This window comes from Bombina bombina, chromosome 3, assembly GCF_027579735.1.
Source record: "Bombina bombina isolate aBomBom1 chromosome 3, aBomBom1.pri, whole genome shotgun sequence".
Taxonomy (NCBI): Eukaryota; Metazoa; Chordata; class Amphibia; order Anura; family Bombinatoridae; genus Bombina; species Bombina bombina.
Genome location: NC_069501.1, coordinates 960,640,260 through 960,664,374, shown reverse-complemented (window position 1 = coordinate 960,664,374; position 24,115 = coordinate 960,640,260). Strand labels below are relative to the sequence as shown.

Here is a 24,115-nt window from a genome sequence, read left to right as displayed (position 1 = left end):
TATCTGAATCATAAAAAAAATTGTGTTTCATATACCTTTAACTTTTCCTCCCTTGTGCATTCTATATCTGAAGAAGGACTTACCTTTCCTCAATGTGCTGATGCAGAATTGGTCTTTCAAGTGAATGAAGATAAAATGCGTCGCCTGTCTTTTCCATCTGACAGGCCTGTATACTTAAATATTTAAATATGTGTACTTTGCCTTTCATACAAATCTATGGGAGGAAAAAAATACAAGAAACAGAGAAAATAACTGTAAAAAGTTATACTAGTAACATAAAAATACAAATGAAAAGTTGTACAAAAAAATAAGTAGTTTTCACTGTTCTGTGACTCAATCTCCAAACTTTAATTTATTAAACTTTATTTATTTATAGACTCGCTCATTCAAAGATAACTTGTCAGGGGCATATTTTCCTTAACTCCTTGAACGCATGTACTAGATCACACTGCACTTTGTCCAATGTGCTGTATTGGCATAGTACCTACGTCTAACACATGTTGTGTTCCCCAATATCAGCTTAGACTGCAGCTGGGGGCAGAAAGCATCTCCAGTCATATGGTGAGGGTGTACTGATCATGCTCCCTTACCATATGAAGCCAGACAGCCAATTTTTACAGAGAGTGACACGGTCTGTGTCACTCTCTGTAATGATCTTCCGTTAACGCCGGTGGAAGGAAAAGAGAGCCAGTGGAAGGGAGGGTTAGAGAGCTGTTGGGGGGGGGGGGGATTCAGGGAGGTAGAAGGGTGAGGAGGGATATACACTACAGAAATATTGAAAAATAATAAATATATGCACTAAACTGCATACTGGCAAGACTGTCTGCCAGTACCTAAGATGTTGGTGACTAGTGCGGGGGGAGGGAAGAGAGTTGTCTGGGAGGGATCAGGTAGGGATCAGGGGGTGGGAGAGTAATCCCTACAGCAGAGCAAATATTAACCTTACACGCTAACTGATCAACCTCTTCACTCTGCTGAGGGTTTCAGAAGTGTGTTAAGCAGAAGCAATTAGCGGACTTCTAAGTGCCAAAAACCAATGGCAAAGTCATGCATGAGGGCGATTTCTGAATAAAGGGAACTCAGAGAAGCTTTTACAAACATTTGTCTTATGACTGCAGTAGTTGTGTGTAAATAATTTCAGTCAGAAACCCAGAGTTTGCAAAAAATTAACAATTGTTTGGTGGCCAAATAGTGGCATCAAATATACGAAAACGAAGTGAAAGATATATAATAATGTATTAGCTCAGTGCACTCTGTTATTAAAGGTACAATGTAATCAGGCAACCATGTATTCAAATGTGCTTCTACCCCCACTGATGGGTTGATTTCTGCGTCTACCTCTTGTTTACATATATTCTCTATAAGAGTATTTAAATTGTCCATATAAGTGGTTTCAACAGGTAAAAGAAGCTATCTCAAATGGAAAAATAAAGGTAAAGGAGCAACTTGTAAACAAGTTAATACACTCCATCAGATAAAATAGATCACTTGGAATAAGTTAAAAGGGATAAAGTTTTATAATACAATGTATTTTGAACTAACCAAACATTTATTCTATCAACACATTGTCTGAGAATCAGACCATGATATTAAAAATCACTTTGAGATTTTGTGTTTTACCTGTATCCATAAAGCACTACAATATGATTTTGATTCAAAGACTATTTATAACTTCATAGTTCTAATAAATTTAGGGCTAGATTACAAGTGGCACACTAATTATGGGCACAAGCGATATGTTATTTCCAGCTTTTTGGCACGACGGAAAGAACGCTCGTATTACAAGTTGAAAGTAAATGCAAAGCGAGAGAGCAATCAAATTTAACGCACATCAGGTTAAAACTATTGAAGACCTCACGTAAAGGTTAGGGATAAAATAAAAGTTGCACCAAACCAATATAAAAATATACTGTTACACTCATATAAACACTATCTGATATAAATTATTCACATAAATATAAATAAATAAATATTTGTAAAGGTTCAAAGGTAAAATGTATTTGACTGTAAAAGGGCTATATATATATATATATATATATATATATATATATATATATATATATATATATATATATATATATATAAATAAATAAAATATGTAATGTGTTTTACTGTGTTTTAACTGTAAATATGTCACATTCCAATGTTCTTCACATATAGGAATATATTATTGTTATTGTAAATACATATTTCTATATTAACACATATATATATAATATATATATAATATATATTATATGTTTTATTTAATAATAAAAACGTAATTGTTTTCTATGAGAATAGCATAGGAATATAAAATGTATATCACACTTTGTGCTCTGCGCTTTAGGTCTAATGCGGTGTCGGGTTAGCACATATGAAAACTTAGTTATCTTAAGGGGCATTATTGAAGTATTAAACATAAAATATTTAAAAATAATAATTAAAAATTATTATGATACTGTAAAAAAATTAAATAATTAATAGAATATATATATATATATATATACAGTTGTGCTCATAAGTGTACATACCCTGGCAGAATTTATGATTTCTTGACCATTTTTCAGAGAATATGAATGATACCACAAAACTTTTCTTTCACTCATGGTTAGTGTTTGGCTGAAGCCATTTATTATCAATCAACTGTGTTTACTCTTTTTAAATCATAATGACAACAGAAACTACCCAAATGACCCTGATCAAAAGTTTACATACCCTGGTGATTTGTTGACACAAAGGGACCATCAAGTCTCTGGTGCACGCTGTTAGGGTCCATACACTAATATAGTGTCAGCGAATAACAAAGGTAGCAGCACCAAAATGTAGAAATTTAATAACTTTTAATTTAGAGACATACCAAAAAACAAACAACGTTTCGGTCAGGTGCTGACCGAAACGTCGTTTGTGTTTTGGTATGTCTCTAAATTAAAAGTTATTAAATTTCTACATTTTGGTGCTGCTACCTTTTTTATTCGCTGTTTCTGGATTCTGAGTCATGGGGAAAGAAAAAGAATTGTCAAAGGATCTGTGGGAAAAAAGTAGTTGAACTGTATAAAACAGGAAAGGGATATAAAAAGATATCCAATGAATTGAGAATGCAAATCAGCAGTGTTTAAACTCTATTCAAGAAGTAGAAAATGAGGCATTCTGTTTGATAACATACTGCATTCATCTTGCCATCAATTCTGAGCAAATTTCCTGTGCCTTTGTAGCTCACACATCCCAAAAACATCAGCTATCCACTTCCGTGTTTCACAGTAGGAATGGTGTACCTTTCATCATAGGCCTTGTTGACTCCTCTCCAAATGTAGCGTTTATAGTTTTGTCCAAAAAGCTCAATTTTGGTCTCATCACTCCAAATGACTTTGTACCAGAAGGTTTGAGGCTTGTCTCTGTGCTGTTTGGTGTATTGTAAGCGGGATACTTTGTGGCATTTGCGTAGTAATGGCTTTCTTCTGGCGACTCGACCATGCAGCCCATCTTTCTTCAAGTGCCTCCTTATTGTGCATCTTGAAACAGCCACACCACATGTCCTGTATTTCACCTGAAGTTATTTGTGGGTTTGTCTTTGCATCCCGAACAATTTTCCTGACAGTTGTGGCTGAAATTTTAGTTGGTCTACCTGACCGTGGTTTGGTTTCAACAGAACCCCTCATTTTCCACTGCTGATTTGCATTCTCAATTCCTTGGATACCTTTTTATATCCCTTTCCTGTTTTATACAGTTCAACTACCTTTTCCCGCAGATCCTTTGACAATTTTTTGCTTTCCCCATGACTCAGAATCCTTAATCGTCATTGCAGCACTGGATGAAAGATGCAAGGGTCTGTCAGGAGTCCAGAAACTCATTGACCTTTTATACACACACACTAATTGCAAGAAAACAGATCACAGGTGAGGATGGTTACCTTTAATAGCCATTCAAACCCCTTTGTGTCAAATTGTGAGCATGTTATCAGGCCAAAATCACCAGGGTATGTAAACTTTTGATCAGGGTCATTTGGGTAGTTTCTGTTGTCATTATGATTTAAAAAGAGTAAACACAGTTGATTGATAATAAATGGCTTCAGCCAAACACTAACCATGAGTGAAAGAAAAGTTTTTGTGTTATCATTCATATTCTCTGAAAAATGGCAAAGAAATGATAAATTCTACCAGGGTGCACACATATATATATATATATATATATATATATATATATATATATTTACAATATCTAATCATTTTTAATTATTAATATAACACGAGTGAGCAATCAAATTTAACGAACATCAGGTTAACGCTACTAAAGACCTCACGTAAAGGGTTGGGGATAAAATAAAAGTTGCACCAAACACAATATAAATACACAAAAAACATAATTTATGTAAGAACTTACCTGATAAATTAATTTCTTTCATATTAGCAAGAGTCCATGAGCTAGTGACGTATGGGATATACATTCCTACCAGGAGGGGCAAAGTTTCCCAAACCTCAAAATGCCTATAAATACACCCCTCACCACACCCACAAATCAGTTTAACGAATAGCCAAGAAGTGGGGTGATAAGAAAAAAGTGCGAAAGCATAAAAAATAAGGAATTGGAATAATTGTGCTTTATACAAAAAAATCATAACCACCACAAAAAAAGGGTGGGTCTCATGGACTCTTGCTAATATGAAAGAAATGAATTTATCAGGTAAGTTCTTACATAAATTATGTTTTCTTTCATGTAATTAGCAAGAGTCCATGAGCTAGTGACGTATGGGATAATAAATACCCAAGATGTGGAACTTCCACGCAAGAGTCACTAGAGAGGGAGGGATAAAATAAAGACAGCCAATTCCGCTGAAAAATAATCCACACCCCAAAATAAAGTTTAAATCTTATAATGAAAAAAACTGAAATTATAAGCAGAAGAATCAAACTGAAACAGCTGCCTGAAGTACTTTTCTACCAAAAACTGCTTCAGAAGAAGAAAACACATCAAAATGGTAGAATGTAGTAAAAGTATGCAAAGAAGACCAAGTTGCTGCTTTGCAAATCTGATCAACCGAAGCTTCATTCCTAAACGCCCAGGAAGTAGAAACTGACCTAGTAGAATGAGCTGTAATCCTTTGAGGCGGTGTTTTACCCGACTCAACATAAGCATGATGAATCAAAGACTTTAACCAAAACGCCAAAGAAATGGCAGAGGCCTTCTGACCTTTCCTGGAACCGGAAAAGATAACAAATAGACTAGAAGTCTTTCGGAAATCTTTAGTAGCTTCAACATAATATTTCAAAGCTCTAACTACATCCAAAGAATATAACGATCTTTCCTTAGAATTCTTAGGATTAGGACACAATGAAGGAACCACAATTTCTCTACTAATGTTGTTAGAATTCACAACTTTAGGTAAAAATTTAAATGAAGTCCGCAACACCGCCTTATCCTGATGAAAAATCAGAAAAGGAGATTCACAAGAAAGAGCAGATAACTCAGAAACTCTTCTAGCAGAAGAGATGGCCAAAAGGAACAACACTTTCCAAGAAAGTAATTTAATATCCAGAGAATGCATAGGTTCAAACGGAACAGCTTGTAAAGCCCCCAGAACCAAATTCAAACTCCAAGGAGGAGAGATTGACTTAATGACAGGTTTTATACGAACCAAAGCCTGTACAAAACAATGAATATCAGGAAGATTAGCAATCTTTCTGTGAAACAGCACAGAAAGAGCAGAAATTTGTCCTTTCAAGGAACTTGCGGACAAACCTTTATCCAGACCATCCTGAAGAAACTGTAAAATTCTAGGAATTCTAAAAGAATGCCAGGAAAATTGATGAGAAGAACACCAAGAAATGTAAGTCTTCCAGACTCGATAATATATCTTCCTAGACACAGATTTACGAGCCTGTAACATAGTATTAATTACAGAGTCAGAGAAACCTCTATGACTGAGAATCAAGCGTTCAATCTCCATACCTTCAAATTTAATGATTTGAGATCCTGATGGAAAAAAGGACCTTGAGAAAGAAGGTCTGGTCTTAACGGAAGAGTCCAAGGTTGGCAAGTAGCCATCCGAACAAGATCCGCATACCAAAACCTGTGAGGCCATGCTGGAGCCACCAGCAGAACAAACAAACGCTCTTTTAGAATCTTGGAAATCACTCTTGGAAGAAGAACTAGAGGCGGAAATATATAGGCAGGATGATACTTCCAAGGAAGTGACAATGCATTTTCAGCCCCCCGCGAGCCTAACAGCCCACAGGGAAAAAAGTCAATTTTAAGGTAAGAAAAAATGATTTATTCATATGCATTATCCCAAATAATGAAACTGACTGTCTGAAATAAGGAATATTGATCATCCTGAATCAAGGCAAATAAATGTTTAAACACATATATTTAGAACTTTATATAAAAGTGCCCAACCATAGCTTAGAGTGTCACAAAAATAAGACTTACTTACCCCAGGACACTCATCTACATGTAGTAGAAAGCCAAACCAGTACTGAAACGAGAATCAGTAGAGGTAATGATATATAAGAGTATATCGTCAATCTGAAAAGGGAGGTAAGAGATGAATCTCTACGACCGATAACAGAGAACCTATGAAATAGATCTCATAGAAGGAGACCATTGAATTCAAATAGGCAATACTCTCTTCACATCCCTCTGACATTCACTGCACACTGAGAGGAAAACCAGGCTCCAGCCTGCTGCGAAGCGCATATCAACATAGAATCTAGTACAAACTTACTTCACCACCTCCACGGGAGGCAAACTTTGTAAAACTGATTTGTGGGTGTGGTGAGGGGTGTATTTATAGGCATTTTGAGGTTTGGGAAACTTTGCCCCTCCTGGTAGGAATGTATATCCCATACGTCACTAGCTCATGGACTCTTGCTAATTACATGAAAGAAATATACTGTAACACTCATATAAACACTATCTGAAAAAAATTATTCACATAAATATTAATAAAAAAATATTTGTAAAGGTTCAAAGGTATATGGCCTTGTATTTGACTGTAAACAGGCATATATATATATATTTTTATATATATATATATATATATATATATATATATATATATATACATACAATATATATATATATATATATATATATATATATATATATATATATATATATATATATATATAAATGTATTATATTTGAGGGTTTGTGTATGGAAAAAATGCATTTATGGTTACGAATGTTTTATAGGCGAATTCTAAAGCTGCATCGCCTATAAGTGGTCCCAATACTTAAGAAATTACTGTATTGGAACAATCATGTGAAAGAAATGGTGCAGACCAATAAAATAATTTCCAAATCAGAAAAGAAGAGAGAAAGAGTGAAACATAATAGTATCAATTGTAAAGACTGGGAATTCAGCACTCTTTTATAATAACAAGACAAGACACTCGTTAGAATAAAGTATCAAAATATAGGTTTATTTGTGCAAAATGCTGGGCGAGGGCCCAAGGCGGAAACAGTATAAAAAAATATTTATTTACTGACTACAACAGTGCAACTCTTGGCAGGGCCCTCTACCCTATAATTGTTTTGTTGTACTCCCCCTTTGTTTATAGCGCTGCGGAATCTGTTGGCGCTCTACAAATAACCAATAATAATAATAATAATATATTTATTTAAAACAAATAGCCAAGAGAATAAGTGGCTGATATATATATATATATATACATACATACAATTAGCTGTATAAAATATTTAGGGAAGTATATTACTTCTGCGTGGTGCAGACCCTATTACATAATATCAAAAAATTACCATAAGAAGAGGGACAGGATACATCATAATAAATGTTCCTTTAAACAGATAGGGAATAAAGCACTCTTTTGAAAATTTACATTTCTGAATTTTAATATGTGTCTGTTGGTCTAGACACTAAATGGATAGAGTATAAACTCACATCATACAATAGATAGTTTACATAGAAAAGTGCAAATAGTGAAACACAAGAGAATATACAAAAACAAATATAAACACCCAACAATTAGGTAGGTCACGTGACTAGCAGAGGCCCATAAATATCAATACATCGGTAGTGAGGTAACAATAGGATACAACAAAGCCACTACACTCCAGCTGCACACAGAACCCCCTTGGTAAAGACCAGGGAGGAAAGACCTGGGCAGTAAGATTAATAGGGATCTAAGTGGAACGTACTATCCTAGAAGTTATAGACTCAGGCTAATACAGAATGAAGGCAAAGTGCTCATACATATAGAGCCAGAAGCGTAAGCAAGCTTAGAATAAATCAAGCATTAATAGGCAAATACACATGCTGTTAGTTGCAGACAAGGCACAATAAGGTTATAAGCAAAGTTTTCAACGTAATAGGTTACTTTCAAGGAATTTGCAACCCTCCACAGTGCAGGATACAAGAATCAATGTCACAGTCAGAAGAAAGAGTGCCATACTTGTGATTCAAAGTGCTCCATCCGAGTGGAGACTGCAACACTTATCTGTCTTCACTGTCTGCGGTGGCCAGACAGAATCTCAAGCCATAAGTCAGCTCCTCCAGTGCCTCAAAAGTCCTGTATGCCAAAGAACTCCACCAAACATAAGCGGTGTGTAGGAAAAGTAAGATACGATGTGCAGGATGTGGTCACGTGTCACTAGCGACCAATGCCTATACGCGTTTTACCCCCTACGTCACTTGGTAGATGGGGCTTCCTCAGGGCTAGTTGATTCATCTCAAATGCTGTAATATGCTCCGCAGGTGAAAGAATACATTGAAATACGTATTTAAAAACATATATAAAGTGTTTCTCAATATCAGAAAAAAAATTATACATTTCATAAAAAAAGATTTTCTGATATTGAGAAACACTACTAAACATTTCATATTTTTTTCTGATATTGAGAAATACTGCTTCTTTCTTCATGTATATATGTTTTTAAATACGTATTTCATATAAATATATTCAAATAAATATATTTATGTGCGCTAACCCGATACCGCATTAGACCTAATGTGTAAAACACCAAGCGCATTACGCATATTTTCATTCCTATGTTTTCACATAGAAAATATGTAATTTTTATTAATAAATATATATCTGATAATGATAATGTAAAATATATAGCTATACCTATATATCTAAAGGAATAGATATACAGGTATAGGTGTATACAGATATAGAAATATCCATTTACAATAAAAAAAAATGTTCCTGCATGTAAAGGGTTAGCGTACGAGTGATAAGTTTTTTTTTTCTTCTATTCTCTCCATTCTAGTCTATGGGGCACGTGTTAGCGTAGTTGCGATATCTAAAGTCCTCAAGTTAACGTGCGTCGTGTTTTAACTCTCACAAATTTTTCACTTTAAACTTGTAATAGGCACAAAGTTTAAATAGAGCTCCACTTGTAATCTAGCCCTTAGTGTACACTAACGCCAAATGTTTGCAAATACTACACTTAGCATCTTGGTACTTTAAAAAAAAAAAAGAAAGAAAAAAAAAAGAAAAATCACCAGCATGAAAGAAGAATGGTTGTTGACAAAAGAAGGTAACAGACCAATTCCAGCATTCTGTTCTGTTGTATTTATCCGTCTTAAAGAGACATGATACCCAAATGTTGAAGCCACATGAAAGTGCAGCAGCATAGCTGTAAAAAGCTGACTAGAAAATATCACCTGAACATTTCTATGTAAAAAAGGAAGCATTCATACCCCACTGTAAAGAGACTTTAATAAGTCATTCAGGATGCTTGCAAGGGAGTGAGCATCTGGCATGTGCAGCCAGTCATGTTATTTTCATATTAAATTTAAGTAAGTTCTATAAAATCTCATGCGTAAAGGCAAAGCATAACCTCAACCCTGCTGATGCTGATTGCTATTGCTTTTTGTTTTATTTTAGCAACTTTCAGCTGGACAGCAGCTGAAGTATAACTGTTTACACAGCAATTACTCTGGTGAGCTGAGGAAATTTTGAGGTAAAATATCTTCCTTTTTTACATAGAGATGCTTAGGTGATATTTTCTATTTATAGTTCTGCTGCATCACTTTCAAGCGATTTAGCATATAAGTAGAGTTGCCACCTGTCCCTTAAAATACAGAACACTTATAAGTTACACATGATGCAGGCTATGCAGGGAGGAAAATGAATAGTGCTGTACAGAAACACAATACATGTTCCTCCCTGCACACCCTGCAGCATGTGTAACTCATAAGTGTCCAGGAAAACATGGCTAAGGTGGCAACCCTACATATAAGTATTATGTCCTTTTAAACAAACACAAATCAACTTAAAGGGACAGTACACTGTAAAATTGTTTTTATATGAATGTATTTTCAATGACTTGTTATACCAGCTGCAGAGTATAAGAGAAATTGCATTTTCGGTTTTATTTGTGTATCTGAAGTAGCTGGTTTTGTGCTTTTAAACCACAGCCTATTACAATGGGTTGAGCTTCAGGTAATATCAGATCTCATTATGTTATCACTTTGTGTACACAGACTTGCTTCCTTATCTTATATTTGTCTAGAAAACCAAAGCTCAATATTTAGAGAGAACAATGCAAAATTATCATTTTATTACTTAAAGGGACAGTCAAGTCCAAAAAAAACTTTCATGTTTCAAATAGGGCATGTCATTTTAAACAATTTTCCAATTTACTTTTATCACCAATTTTGCTTTGTTCTCTTGGTATTCTTAGTTGAAAGCTAAACCTAGGAGGTTCATATGGTAATTTTTTGGACCTTGAAGGCCGCCTCTAATCTAAATGCATTTTGATAGTTTTTCACCACTAGAGGCCATTAGTTCACGTGTTTCATATAGATAACATTGAGCTCATGCACGTGAATTTATCATGGAGACAGCTCTGATTGGATAAAATGCAAGTCTGTCAAATTAACTGAAATAAGGGAGCAGTCTGCTGAGGCTTAGATACAAAGTAATTACAGAGGTAAAATGTGTATAATTATAACTGTGTTGGTTATGCAAAACTGGGAAATTGGTAATTAAGGTATTATCTATCTTTTAAAACAACAAAAATTCTGGGGTTGACTGTCCCTTTAACTATCACGCCCCCCACTGAGAGTGTAATCTCTTCTGCTGGCTGTGTTTACTTAGGCTATTCAATAGCATATACGCCAGTATAGAAACTTTCAGCATAGGTTGGAATACTACAGGCTAAATCAGCTATTTCAAATGCCAAAATAGGGGTAAAGGAGCTACTTGTAAACAATTTAAAACACTCCAGCAGGTAAAATAAATCATTGGGAACAATTTAAAGGGGAGAAACATTTTGGGTGAACTGTCCCTTTAAAGTAAGAAAATGTTTAAGTTGGGAACACTGCTCTGATGTTTATATTCAGGGCAAAACGTTTATTAAAGCTAAGTCTTCTGCTATCATAGCATTTTAGAATTTAGAAATATAGTTGAATATGGCTAGAAGTGTAAGGTAAATTTAACGGTATCTGTACACGTTCAGGAAAAAGTATCACTTACCTGTGCAGGAGGTGACTGAAGAGGATTGTTCTCCAGAACTAATACTTGTAAATGCACCATTTTTCTAAAACAAAGTGGTAGAACCAGCACTTTATTGCAGGAAAAATCAAATTTCACCAAGGGAAGATCTACAATTTCTGAAGTGATAGAAAGGACCATATATTTAGTTAGTGTTATTTGAGCTAAAATAACACTATGCAAGACAATTTTAAATACAAAAATAATAATAATAATTATGCAGGTATAATATCAACTAACTTCTACACAAAATTTCTGTATGGGAGAAAAAATAATGGGCAGAATGTATTTACCTTTTTAAGGCATTTAGCAAAAGCCAGCCCTTTAGCCTATGTGACGACTCATTGGATGTAAATATTACTCATATAGGGCTAGTGGAGCGATACATTATCGCGCTCCCTCAAACGGGCACATTTTTCCCTGTTTGTGGGAGCAAGATAATTAACTAGCCATTATAAGTGGCTGGTTATTGCTACTGCGAGCCCCAAAAATTTGTTCTCTGGTTAATTTTCTAAAAGTGCCCCAAATGCATTCAAAATAGAGCATTTTAGTTTTTAATTTCCAAATAAAAAAATAACTGCACTAGGTAGTCTTGGTGCTTTAAAGTTGGTGGGAGTGGGGTATTACCAAAAAACAGCACTGAAAAGTGCCTTTACACACAGTTCCTATAGACCACAATGTAAATATATATATAATATATGTATATGACTATATACATATATATTTATGTGTTAATATGTGTTAACATTATCGTGCGCTGGTATTACAAAGTGGAGTGCTAATATCGTTTGCACGCAAGCGATATTTAGCGATCCACTTGTAATCTAGCCCATAATACACTATTACGCAGATTGCACAGGTATGCACAAAACTCATACCATTTTACTGAATCATACTGTACCTATTTTGTCTGTTTTCTTTGTTTCGAGCACACAATTTACGTTGTGAAATAACACGAGTAAGAGCATTTGGTGTCTGACAATAATATATTATTGTGCTAAATGCGGTTTTGTCATCTGGCATTATTAAAGGGACATTAAACTTCTGGATACAACTACAGTCGCAAGGTTGCTACTTCTTTTGCTCTTGTTTTCTTACAGTGCCTGCAGCTCTTTTTAAAGCTCTTATTTTAACCCTTTATAAGTGCTGGTTATTGAAGCTCTGCATCTTCACACTGGGTATTGCCATGTTGGAGTTTAAATGTCCTTTAAATACAGCAGAAATTGCATAATCAACAAATAATGCTATACAGGTAGTAATTCCTCTGGATATTAAATTAGCAGTCGATTTTTTTCTGACAGATTTAAAAACTGACTTCAGTTTGCTGGCCCCCTCTATCATGTGACAGCCATCAACCAATCCCAGTCACATATACAAATACATTGAACTCTTGCACCTGCTCAGTAATAGCTAGTGCCTCGGAAAGTGTGCATATATAAAAAAAAGACAGCACAATAGGATAATGAAAGTAAATGGAAAAGTCTCTTAAAACTGAATGCTCTATCTGAATCAGGGAAGCTTCATTTTGACTTTAGTGTCCTTTCTTGCACCCTATGACAGAAGCAGCGCACATTCACAGATCAGTGATATTGTGACAAGCCCTATCTTGCACTTCAGTTTAGCATGCACAATACGGAGCAGGAGCTGTACATTTTTGCAGTAGCTGCGCTGCTCTTTATTATTCCTGAGGGAGATTTGTTATTAAACTTTTACGCAAACATAAAACACACCTTCATAAATGTAAAGCTCCCACTTTCTATTGCGCAAGCTAACTAGTGTTGCCACCCGACCGGTATTTTACAGACATGGCAGGTATTTTTAAGGTTCAGGCCAAATTGAAAATAAATATTAAATATAGAAATAAAGATGCTAATATGGTGAGACTTCTGCAGAGAGTGTTGGAATCTAATTATAAACAAATGATCATTTAAAATAGTCCTAACAGTTTCAGTTCCTGACTTATGATGTTTATTTATTTAAATACATTTATGCTAATTAGCACGGTAGCTATTTTTTTCCAGAAAAGCTGGCAACCCTGAAGCAAATCCAAACTGCATGGTACAGCTGTCAGAAAGCTGGTGACATCACTGCTCTGTGAAAGTGCAAGGTTCCTGTCACAGGATGAACAATACTCGCATTCTAAGATGGTAACACCCAGTATAAAGATGGAGAGCTTTACCAAGCATGGTGAGTAGTAACTATGCTATTGTAGTTATACCCAGCAGTTTAATATCCTTTTAAAGGGACCCAGCATAATGCAATGCAAAGTTTATTCAAAAGGTTTCTTTAACCAATTTAATATTTTATCACTGCCACATGCACACAACAATTGCACACACGTGGCTGATAATTGGTAGGAAAGTGCCTAGCACTGTTAACATAGTATACTTTGCAATAAATGTTGGTGCAAGCACTAGAGATGGATCCCAATGCAGAAGAAAGCAGCCGCTCATGGCATTCAGCTCTTTTCAAACCAAATCTCTTCTTGTAAAAGTGCAACACATCAAGATATGGATCTGATCAGATCCCTAGTAAGCACAGAGATCAACCATGTGGTGCCAATCTCAACATTAGAAGAAATAAAAAAGCGAACAGTGTATTTTTTTTATTTGGAGCAGCTCATGCACGATTGTTTCATGGGATTGTATCATTTTATACAAGTACAGGGGCATATTATGCATTTATTTTAATAATTGTACAAAGTATCTCTTGCATGGTTTATAACATGGCTTCCAAATTTAAAGTAATTCCAATACATTTGAAAACCTTGCACCGGTTGATATGTAAGCCCAGTTGATTCCTGGTTTGATAAAAATGTAAAAATATAGCTCAAATTACATTAAACCTGACAAGCTAACACGTGAACATCAGCACGATCAGTAATGATTACAACGAAGTGTTTGAACATTAAAAAAATATTAAATTATAGCATCACACAAAATGAAATTGTTCATTGCCGATATGTCATGAATTGATTTTGTGTTAGTTTTTGATCCTCTGATGGATCTGAACTGTGAAAATAACAGAGAAACCTATAACATACTTGTGCATTGACTATACTGAATAGAAAGAAACGTGTTACAGTATTTTTTTTTAGTACTCACTAAGAATATAAGTTTAAGTATTTGAAGACAAACCCAGTGCATTATTTAGTGTCCAGATGTAAAGTGTTAAACATCTATGACCCATCCATTAGGTGAACATACAGCATAAATATTTTAGAGGCTCATTCCAATCTAGAGGCTTTTGGCTTCTGCTAACAAGTCAGTCAAATTCAAACTGTACAACTCTTGCACTATTGACTATGCACATTTTAAGTTGTAAATATAATTTATTAGACCCTCCCTACATTTGCCTGCAGACCAGGTTGTTGTATTAATTTCTATTGTCTAGACAAGTGAACTAAAACCACTGGAATGACTACTCCAGCTTGAGAAATGCTCTGATTTAGTCACGGTCTGCAGGTAATGGATAGACAGAAAGATGGATGGTACAGAAGACAAGTTGGGCACAAACTAAGTTTTACCTAGAGTGATTAAAAAAACCTTGAGCTGGACCTATCTACACTACATCATTAGTATTATGCACAAAACAATCAAATTGTATTCAATAACTAAATCAATAGTATGGGAAGGGAGATCATCTGTTTCTAATTTCTGACTTGGAATGTGGATGGCTAAATCGGCACCAAGATGATCTCTGCTACTTGTTCCTTCTTAGGACTAATGCAGTCTTGGGCCATATTGAGAAACAAATTGCTCAATATCCCATCAGAAGGATAAGCAAGACTAACATGATTTCCCATTTCTCCTAAATTCAGTAGGTAATATGACCTCAGATTTACCTGCGTTTTGCACAGGGCAATTCCATGAGTAATAAATCATCTTTTTACAGTTAAAAACTACATTCATTACACTATTTCCAATTCCAACACTAATGTAAATAAATCATCATAATCCAATAGCTCACAAAGAAGCCCATCTAAAATACTATAAAACAGTGTAGATATTATAATGTATGAGTTATTCTTCAAAGGCTGATCCCCTTTGAAAATTGGTACCAGAATCACCAGTCCTGAGACATGGTATTACAAGTGTTCATACACAATCTATAATTCAGCTTCCAGAATTACCTCTAGATTTGAATAATTTTATTATACAATGGTGACATTTGGGAGATTATCGTATATAATTTTGGTAAAAGTTGACAACTTTTTAACCCTGTAAATATTTCTTAATAAAGTAACTCAATCACCATGGTGCAGTAACGGAATCATTCAGTCAATATAAGTCAAGTAAAGAATTATATTGATTATAAGTTGGTAGATTTGAATTTATTTACTTCTGTTTTACGGTGTATTTCAGAACAAATTTATAAACAGAACTTATTTGGAGCTGGACTTGGATCATTTGAAAAAGAAAACTTAGCTTTAACATATAATATGAATTAAAGGGACACTGAACCCAAATTTTTTCTTTCGTGATTCAGATAGAGCATGCAATTGTAAGCAACTTTCTAATTAATTCCTATTATCAAATTTTCTTCTTTCTCTTGGTATGTTTATTTGAAAAGCAAGAATGTAAGTTTAGATGCCGGCCCATTTTTGGTGAACAACCTGGGTTGTCCTTGCTGATTGGACAGCACCAATAAACAAGTGCTGGTCCATGGTTCTGGACCAACATTTTGCTGGCTCCTTAGCTTAGATGCCTTCTTTTTCAAATAAAGATAGCAAGAGAATGAAGAAAAATTGATAATAGAAGTAAATTAGAAAGCTGCTTAAAATTGCTTGCTCTATCTGAATCATGGAAGAAAAAATTTGGGTTCAGTTTCCCTTTAAGATAATAAGAACTCTAAAGCAATACAAACTGTAAACAAAATAAGAAATGTAGCAATCAAGCAGACATATTCATTCTTGATACGTAGCTTTACTCAGCTTCTGGAATAGGACAACTAAAATAATAAAGCTGTCTTATCCATATTGGGGCGCTACAGCACATGTGTTATCTACCCAACATCTGTCCTCTCTTGCTGGAAAAATAAATATACTACCTGCAATATTTTGCTTCCTAAGGAATGAAACTTAAAGTTCTAATTTATAAACAATAAGTACCTGAGCTACAGACATTTGCCTGCATACTCAATCAAAATAAAATCACCAGGATTATTAATAGTTCCTTCTGTTGTACATCCAAAGGTTCATTGTGCAGGTCCATAAATGAATCTATCGAGTGATGAGGAATATGGCTTGTATACTACAATACCTCTTCCTACTGGCTTAACATAATGTGTTTGATGTGTTTGTGGCAAAGAAGATACTCCTTCCCATCCATTAAAAAAAAAAAATGTGCACCGTCTTTTATATTTACACTTTTTGAGTCACCAGCTCCTACTGAGCATGTGCAAGAACTCAGACTATACGTATATGCATTTGTGATTGGCTGATTGCTATCACATGGTACAGGGGGAGTGGAAATATACATAACTTTGAAATGTGTTAGAAAAGAATCTACTGCTCATTTGAAATTCAGAATAAATGCTAATGTATTGTCTTGTTATCAGGCATTTGTAGATTATGCAAATCTACTGTGTTTACTGGTCCTTTAAACATTGAAAGTGGGAACTGAACAGAATGTTGTGATGATTCTGATAACAGCCAATGGATAACTCCGATACCACAAATTATGAGGTGGAAAAATATCTTAGAACCACCTTCTTTTGGTATTGAGGAACATTAATAATACAACCCTGAATTTCATGGTACTAAAGTCAAATTTTGAAGGAGTAATACAACTTTTGTATTTTTTTTTTTGGTAACAGAATAACCTTCATTATTGTTTATTTTTATTTAGCCACAATCACCAAAGGAAATTACTTTTGTGTGAAATGTCACCTTATTATCAATATGCTAACTCTTATTTTGAAGTATCAAATGTTAATTTTGTCAAAGATGCATATTTTCATTATATTATATGCAAATAAGTAAAAGCCTGCTCATGTATCTTTTTATCTGAGTGAAACCGAATAGTTTCAAATCCCATGATGTGATGAACTTTACTGAAATCATTATTATTTTGCAATATTTGAAAAATTTAGCACCTCAATGGACAAGCAAAGCCAAAATCTGGTCTTTGTGTTCATTAATACATTTTAGGCCCCATGTCCATGTTTTCATGGAATTACCCCACAGGTTTATTCAGCATCACTACAAATACAAAATTGTCACGTCGCTCTGGCTGTTGCCAGGGACGCGGTGGGGGCTTGCTGGTCTGGCCGTTGCCAGGGGAAAAGTCAGTTCCTGTGTGCGTGCGGCGATGACGTCATCGCCGCACGTCTCTTCTCCTCTGAGGCCGGTCAGGATCTCCTGTGGCGCGAATCCTGCTCACTTTCTTCTTATCACTGCCCAAGTATAGGTGTTTCTGTGTGTGCTCCTGGGTGCTATTATCTTCATGTGCTGGATTGATATAATGTTACTGAACTCTGCCTGTCTGACTACTTTGCTTGCTTAACCCTTGAACTATTGGATTGCTATACTGTTACCAAACTCTGCCTGCCTGACCATTCTATTGGTTTATCCCTGAACTGTTATATCACTGGATTTCTTTGTTACTGATTCCTGTCTGTTTCCGGTCCTTCTATTGGTTTATCCCTGAACTGTTATATCACTGGATTCCTTTGTTAACGATTCCTGACTGTTTCCAGTCCTTCTATTGGTTTAACTTTGCACTGCCATACCGCTGGATTTCCCTCTTGTTGCCGCCAAAGACTACCCTGCCTACTGTGAGTACCACTTACCTCATTTTGCAAACTTTCTCTGCTCTGGGTTATTCCCTATCATTTCTGCTTGACACCGGGATAAGAAGACTACTGGCCAAGTTTGGTCTGATAGTGGAATATCTCACAAGCATTACAAAAATAATGCACATGTAAGTTGCAATTCAGAACATGATAAATAAACATATCATTGCACAATACTAAACTCATTCTCTTAAAGGGACTGGAAACACATTTTTTTATTTATGATTTGGATAGAACATACCATTTTAAATAACTTTCCAATTTACTTATATTATCATATTTGTTTCACTCTCTTGTTATCCTTTGATGAAGTGACACCATTGCACTACTGGCGGCTAGATAAACACATCTAGTTAGCCAATCACAAGAGACAAATGTGTGCAGGCACCAATCAGCAATGAGCTCCCACTAGTGTAGCATATGTGCGTATGATTTTTCGACAAGTGATACCAAGAAAACAGCACATTTGAAAATAGAAGTTAATTTAAGTGTCTTAAAATGACATGCTTTATCTGAATCATGCAAGTTTAATTTTGACTTTCCTATCCCTTTAAGTTTGGAAAAGTTATAAGTAGATCACAATGCCAAAAGAAGATGCCCTCTCAGTAAATGGTGTATGTGTAAAATGTTTTGTATAATTGTCTTCTGTTTCTGACAATTATAAAATTGATTTAAAATGCCATAAAACTAGTTGAGATCTGTACATATCCTAAAAGGGTTAATTAAGTAAAAAATAGTTTGCATAAAAAAATGTTAACAAATTGCTGGCAAGTATTTTAAAATACTTTTCAAAAATAAGCAAAATTAGTTACATAGCCATGCTGTCTGGAGGATTCTGGTCCACCCCCCCCCCCCCTATCAGTGTTTGGCTTCAGAAACACAGGGAATTGTATTTCAACTTCACAGTTCACAGCAGCTTATTTGCTTCTAGGCCTGCTCCAGCAGATAATGAGTGTTAAAGTCTTGTATTCTACCATATCAATGGTGGATATAGATGCAGCCATAAAATGAATTATGTGGGGGGAGATAGAGCTGTACAATTCGGAAACATAAAAGAAAGGGTTAATGAAGAGGCACTGCAGTATACATTTGCAGGTAAAGTAATTAAAGTACATATTATAGTTTGTGTCTAACCCAACTTGTTTTATGTCCCTTTAAATCTTACTTTTTGACTGCTCAGACACAAAGCACAATGCAAAATCTTGCAGCAACATATATCTTTGTTGTAAAAACAGCATCTTTTTGTAAACCCAGTATAATATAGTGTCATCTTGATTCACTAATGATAAATTACTTAACTAATAATATGAATTCATGATATGTGTAATTAACAATTTCTTATCATTTTAAGTAAATTTAGAAAAAAACTTTTTTATCACTGACAGTTAACAGCAGTGATCACTAAATATTCTATTTACATATTGCAGCCTTAAAAAAAAGGGTTTTGAGCTCCATGTATTATTTTTATTAAAACAGTAAACAACGCTACTTATTAATTTTTAAAGTCAGCAAGCTCTAAAACTTCCACTGCAAAAAAAAGTCATGAAAATGCACTGTTTTCATTTAATGTTATAACAATTTAACACTTACCTTGAGGTAGGACCTTCAAGTAGTTTTTTCGTACATTTAGCTCTCGAAGAGATTTCAGAAGCCCTATTTGTTGAGGCAATGATGTGATTTCATTGCAGCTGACATCCTGTACCAAACACAGTATCATAAGCAAACATAAATACCATTAAGTGCACTTTAATGCTAATTTTAAGGAAATTTAACTGCAATGTGAAACAAGCACATTTGATAATATGTTTTATATTAATCATACGCAGAGTCCTGGGATAACCTCCTTCCTCATCAGTGTTTTCAAATCTGCACCAGCAAAATGAAGTCTGCTGTAACATAGCTGATGTAAAACAGGATTTTATTACTTTTCCAGCCACCAACGCAATAGATAAAACTGCTGTTTAATAATCCATTATTTAGCACATAATCCTACCAGAAGACTATTTATTTCAGTAACGACAACTGAGTTCTGAAAAACATTATTGTGATCCTATAATCATCTCAGCTGCTTATGCCCATGTCAGTATTACAGTCCTGACACCATTTACTAGGCTTGTGCATTTGTTATGAATGGGACTTTGTGACAAGAACACAGATATTAGTTTTGTTTCAACGAAACTTGTCAATATTCATTCATTTCCTTTAAATTAGCTTTAAAGGGTTAAATACCTGTAGAGCACTAGATAGCCGCGCTTATCCCGACCCTTCTTCACAGAGCCCCAAGCTTTGATAATAGGAGGGTTAGCACAGCGGATACCGGAGCCTACGTCAGAGGATAAGGTCCTTTAGTGCAGGCTCGGGGATCCACCTCCTATTAGCGCGGCCCGGGACTCTGCGAAGCAGGGTCGAGATTAGTGCGGCTCTCCAGCACTCTAGAGGCTAAGTATAAGGCTGCAGGTGGAGTTTTTCACCTGTAGCAAAGGAATATTTACATATGTTTAACAAATATAAATGTTAATGTTCCAGAATTATTTAGTATTTGTTTTGTTTTAATGAAACGAATAACTAATAGTGCAGCAAAACTCATTTTTCAGAATATTTGCTATGAAAGATTCCTCCAAAATAAATGTTTCACTGCTGCACAAGTCTACCATTTACTAAGTTGCGCATGTTAGCTATTGATTTATTCATTTATTTCTATTTACTACAGAGTGACATTATTTTCCTGGTTTCTTTGCATAGAAATAATAATTTACACTTCTGAAGAAATAGACATAATTATCTGTTTTTATCTGTTTTAATAGTTAGTGCTTCACTGCAGACAATTGCCATTAAAAGAAGAAATCTACATAGATTTAAATGCAGATCACAGTTAGTCTTCTGTATCTCATACTGTACTGCTGTGGAAAAAAATGGCAAATTACTTCACTTTAAAGCTACAGTAAACAACTTGAGATTTTTATTGAAAAAAATAAAAAAATGTTTAGTTAAAGGGACATGATACCCAAATGTTGAAGCACTTGAAAGAGATGCAGCATAGCTGTAGAAAGCCGACTAGAAAATATCACCTGAACATCTGTTAGGAAATTGTGAGGTAAAATATCTTCCATTTTTTAAGTATTCACGCACCACTGTAAAGAGACTTTAACCCTTTGAGTGCTAAGCACTTTCCCACCTGGGTGCTAAGCACATTTGAGAGTTTTTTAAATTTTACATTTTTTAAAATATTTTTTTTTTACTTTTTTTTCTTTTCTTTTCAGATCCCCAAAACTTATACCGTTGGAAAGGTTAGGCGATTACCTTTCCAACGGTGGGTCTTGGGGGTCTGTAGATGCTTAGATGCCTGAGATACAGGCTTCTAAGCAGCATGCCCCCTTTCCCTATATTGTCCTTTGTCATTTCTAAATAAAGTTGCGCGGTGACGTCATCACGTCATTACTCATGACGTCACCGCACAAAACGGAAAGCCCCGGCGATGCCTGTCACTCTACAGGCACGATCGCCGGGGTAGGAGCGGGTGGGAGCCCCCAGATCTCCCTCAAGGTGGGAGAGTGCTAGCAACGGCTCTGAGCTATCGTTAGCACCTGAGTGAGAAACTCTGCGACGGCTCAGAGCCGTCGTTAGCACTCAAGGAGTTAAGAAGCCAATTAGAATGCTAGTCCCAGGACTTTCAAGGGAGTGTGCATCTGGCATGTGCAGGCACAGTCATGTTCTATTCCTATTCAATTTAATGAAGTTTACTATGAAAGATCACAGCAAAGCAATGCATGAGCTGATTGGCTTTTGTTTTTGCTTTTCAACTTGCAGCTGGACAGCAGCTGAAGAATAACTGTTCACAGAGCACTTACTCTGGTGAGCTGAAGAAATTGTGAGGTAAAATACTTTCCCTTTTTACAAAGATATGTTCAGGTGATATTTTAATTTTAACTTTTTACAGTTAAGCTGCAACACTTTTAAGTGATTTAGCAGGAGTATTATGTCCCTTTAAGCATGTAAAATAACTTTGCTTCATTACTTCACAATTTATTCTGCCCCTTTTCACGTAATTTAGCTCTGAAAATTGTGGAATTTCTCATTCTCAGAGCTGGAAATGCACCCTGCAGCCTTCTCAAGGTTAACACTGCTACATATATTTACCTAATTAGATTAAAAAACCTGAATAACAATGCACTTTATACTAATATAATCACTGTGGTTAGCCTTATTGTCTGCAAACTCAAGACCAAATTGTCTCTTTCAAATAAGGCCAGTGGTGGGTGGAGTTTAAATATTGAAAAAACAATTGCAGCAAACAAGATTTGAATCTGACAATTGGAGCATATACTGTGCTTCTCTGCTTTATAGTACGAAATAGCAGGATTTGAAGTTTTTTACCTCTGCTCTTATCACTACTTTTTAAGGATTCATCTAATTTTTTAAGATTTGAATCTGTTTTTAAAATGTTTAAAAATGACTTATTCTACAGAAAGACAACTTGAATGTTTTGTAATTACAAGGTGTTAGTGACCTTTTAAAGTGACCAAAATTAGTTATAATTGGTGTCAGTAGATTGTGATGCAACATACAAAAAGAGCAAGATTAAACTGGGCTAATGAACTGTCAGAAGTAAATACATATATTATGCCCTTAAAACTGAAAGATCATGTACTTCTTGGACAGACATCCATTTAAAAAAAACAATGAAAAAAATACTTTTTTTTTTTCTTCAATCTTCATCAAATGTGTTTATTGTGTCGATTTACTATCTAGTACAGGTGAAACTCGAAAAATTAGAATATCGTGCAAAAGTTCATTTATTTCACTAATGCAACCTAAAAGGTGAAACTAATATATGAGATAGACTCATTACATGCAAAGCAAGATAGTTCAAGCCGTGATTTGCCATAATTGTGATGATTATGGCTTACAGCTCATGAAAACCCCCAAATCCACAATCTCAGAAAATTAGAATATTACATGCAATCAATAAAACAAGGATTGTACATAGAACAATATCGCACCTCTGAAAAGTATAAGCATGTATACTGTATGTACTCAGTACTTGGTTTGGGCCCCTTTTGCAGCAATTACTGCCTCAATGCGGCGTGGCATGGAAGCTATCAGCCTGTGGCACTGCTGAGGTGTTATGGAAGACCAGGATGCTTCAATAGCGGTCTTCAGCTCTTCTGCATGTTTGGTCTCATGTCTCTCATCTTTCTGTTGGCAATGCCCCATAGATTCTTTATGGGGTTCAGGCGAGTTTGCTGGCCAATCAAGCACAGTAATCCCACAGTCATTGAACCAGGTTTTGGTGCTTTTTGCAGTGTGGGCAGGTGCCAAGTCATGCTGGAAAATGAAGTCAGCATCCCCATAGAGCTCATCTGCGGAAGGAAGCATGAAGTGCTCCAGAATCTCCTGGTAGATGGCTGCGTTGACCCTGGACTTAATGAAGCACAGTGGACCAACACCAGCAGATGACATGGCTCCCCAAATCAAGACAGACTGTGGAAACTTCACAGTGGACTTCAAACACTTTTGAATGGCTTTTCCTGACAATCGTCTCCAGGCTGCAGTCATCCCTGCTGCTTGTGCACCTTTTTCTTCCACACTTTTCCCTTCCACATAACTTTCTATTAATGTGCTTTGATACAGCACTTTGGGAACATCCAACTTCTTTTGCAATTAATTTTTGAGGCTTTCCCTCCTTATGGAGGGTGTCAATGATGGTTTTCTGCACAACTGTCAGGTCAGCAGTCTTTCCCATGATTGGGATTCCTACTGAACCAGACTGAGAGACCATATAAAGGCTCAGGAACCCTTTGCAGGTGTTATGGCTTAATTAGCTGATTAGAGTGGGACACTTTGAGCCTAGAATATTGCACCTTTTCACAATATTCTAA

General features: G+C 35.5%; 1 protein-coding gene across 1 annotated transcript in view; it reads right to left on the bottom strand.

Moving 5' to 3' along the window:
- Positions 1–24,115, bottom strand: part of LRCH1 (leucine rich repeats and calponin homology domain containing 1) — a 476,896-nt gene that overhangs the window by 184,630 nt on the left and 268,151 nt on the right. Inside the window, exons 4-6 of the mRNA XM_053708012.1 lie at positions 19,827–19,932; positions 11,424–11,560; positions 84–214 (exon numbers count right to left, since the gene is read on the bottom strand). Of these exons, the coding sequence (XP_053563987.1) occupies positions 84–214; positions 11,424–11,560; positions 19,827–19,932 (374 nt within the window). The remainder of the gene's footprint in view (positions 1–83; positions 215–11,423; positions 11,561–19,826; positions 19,933–24,115) is intronic.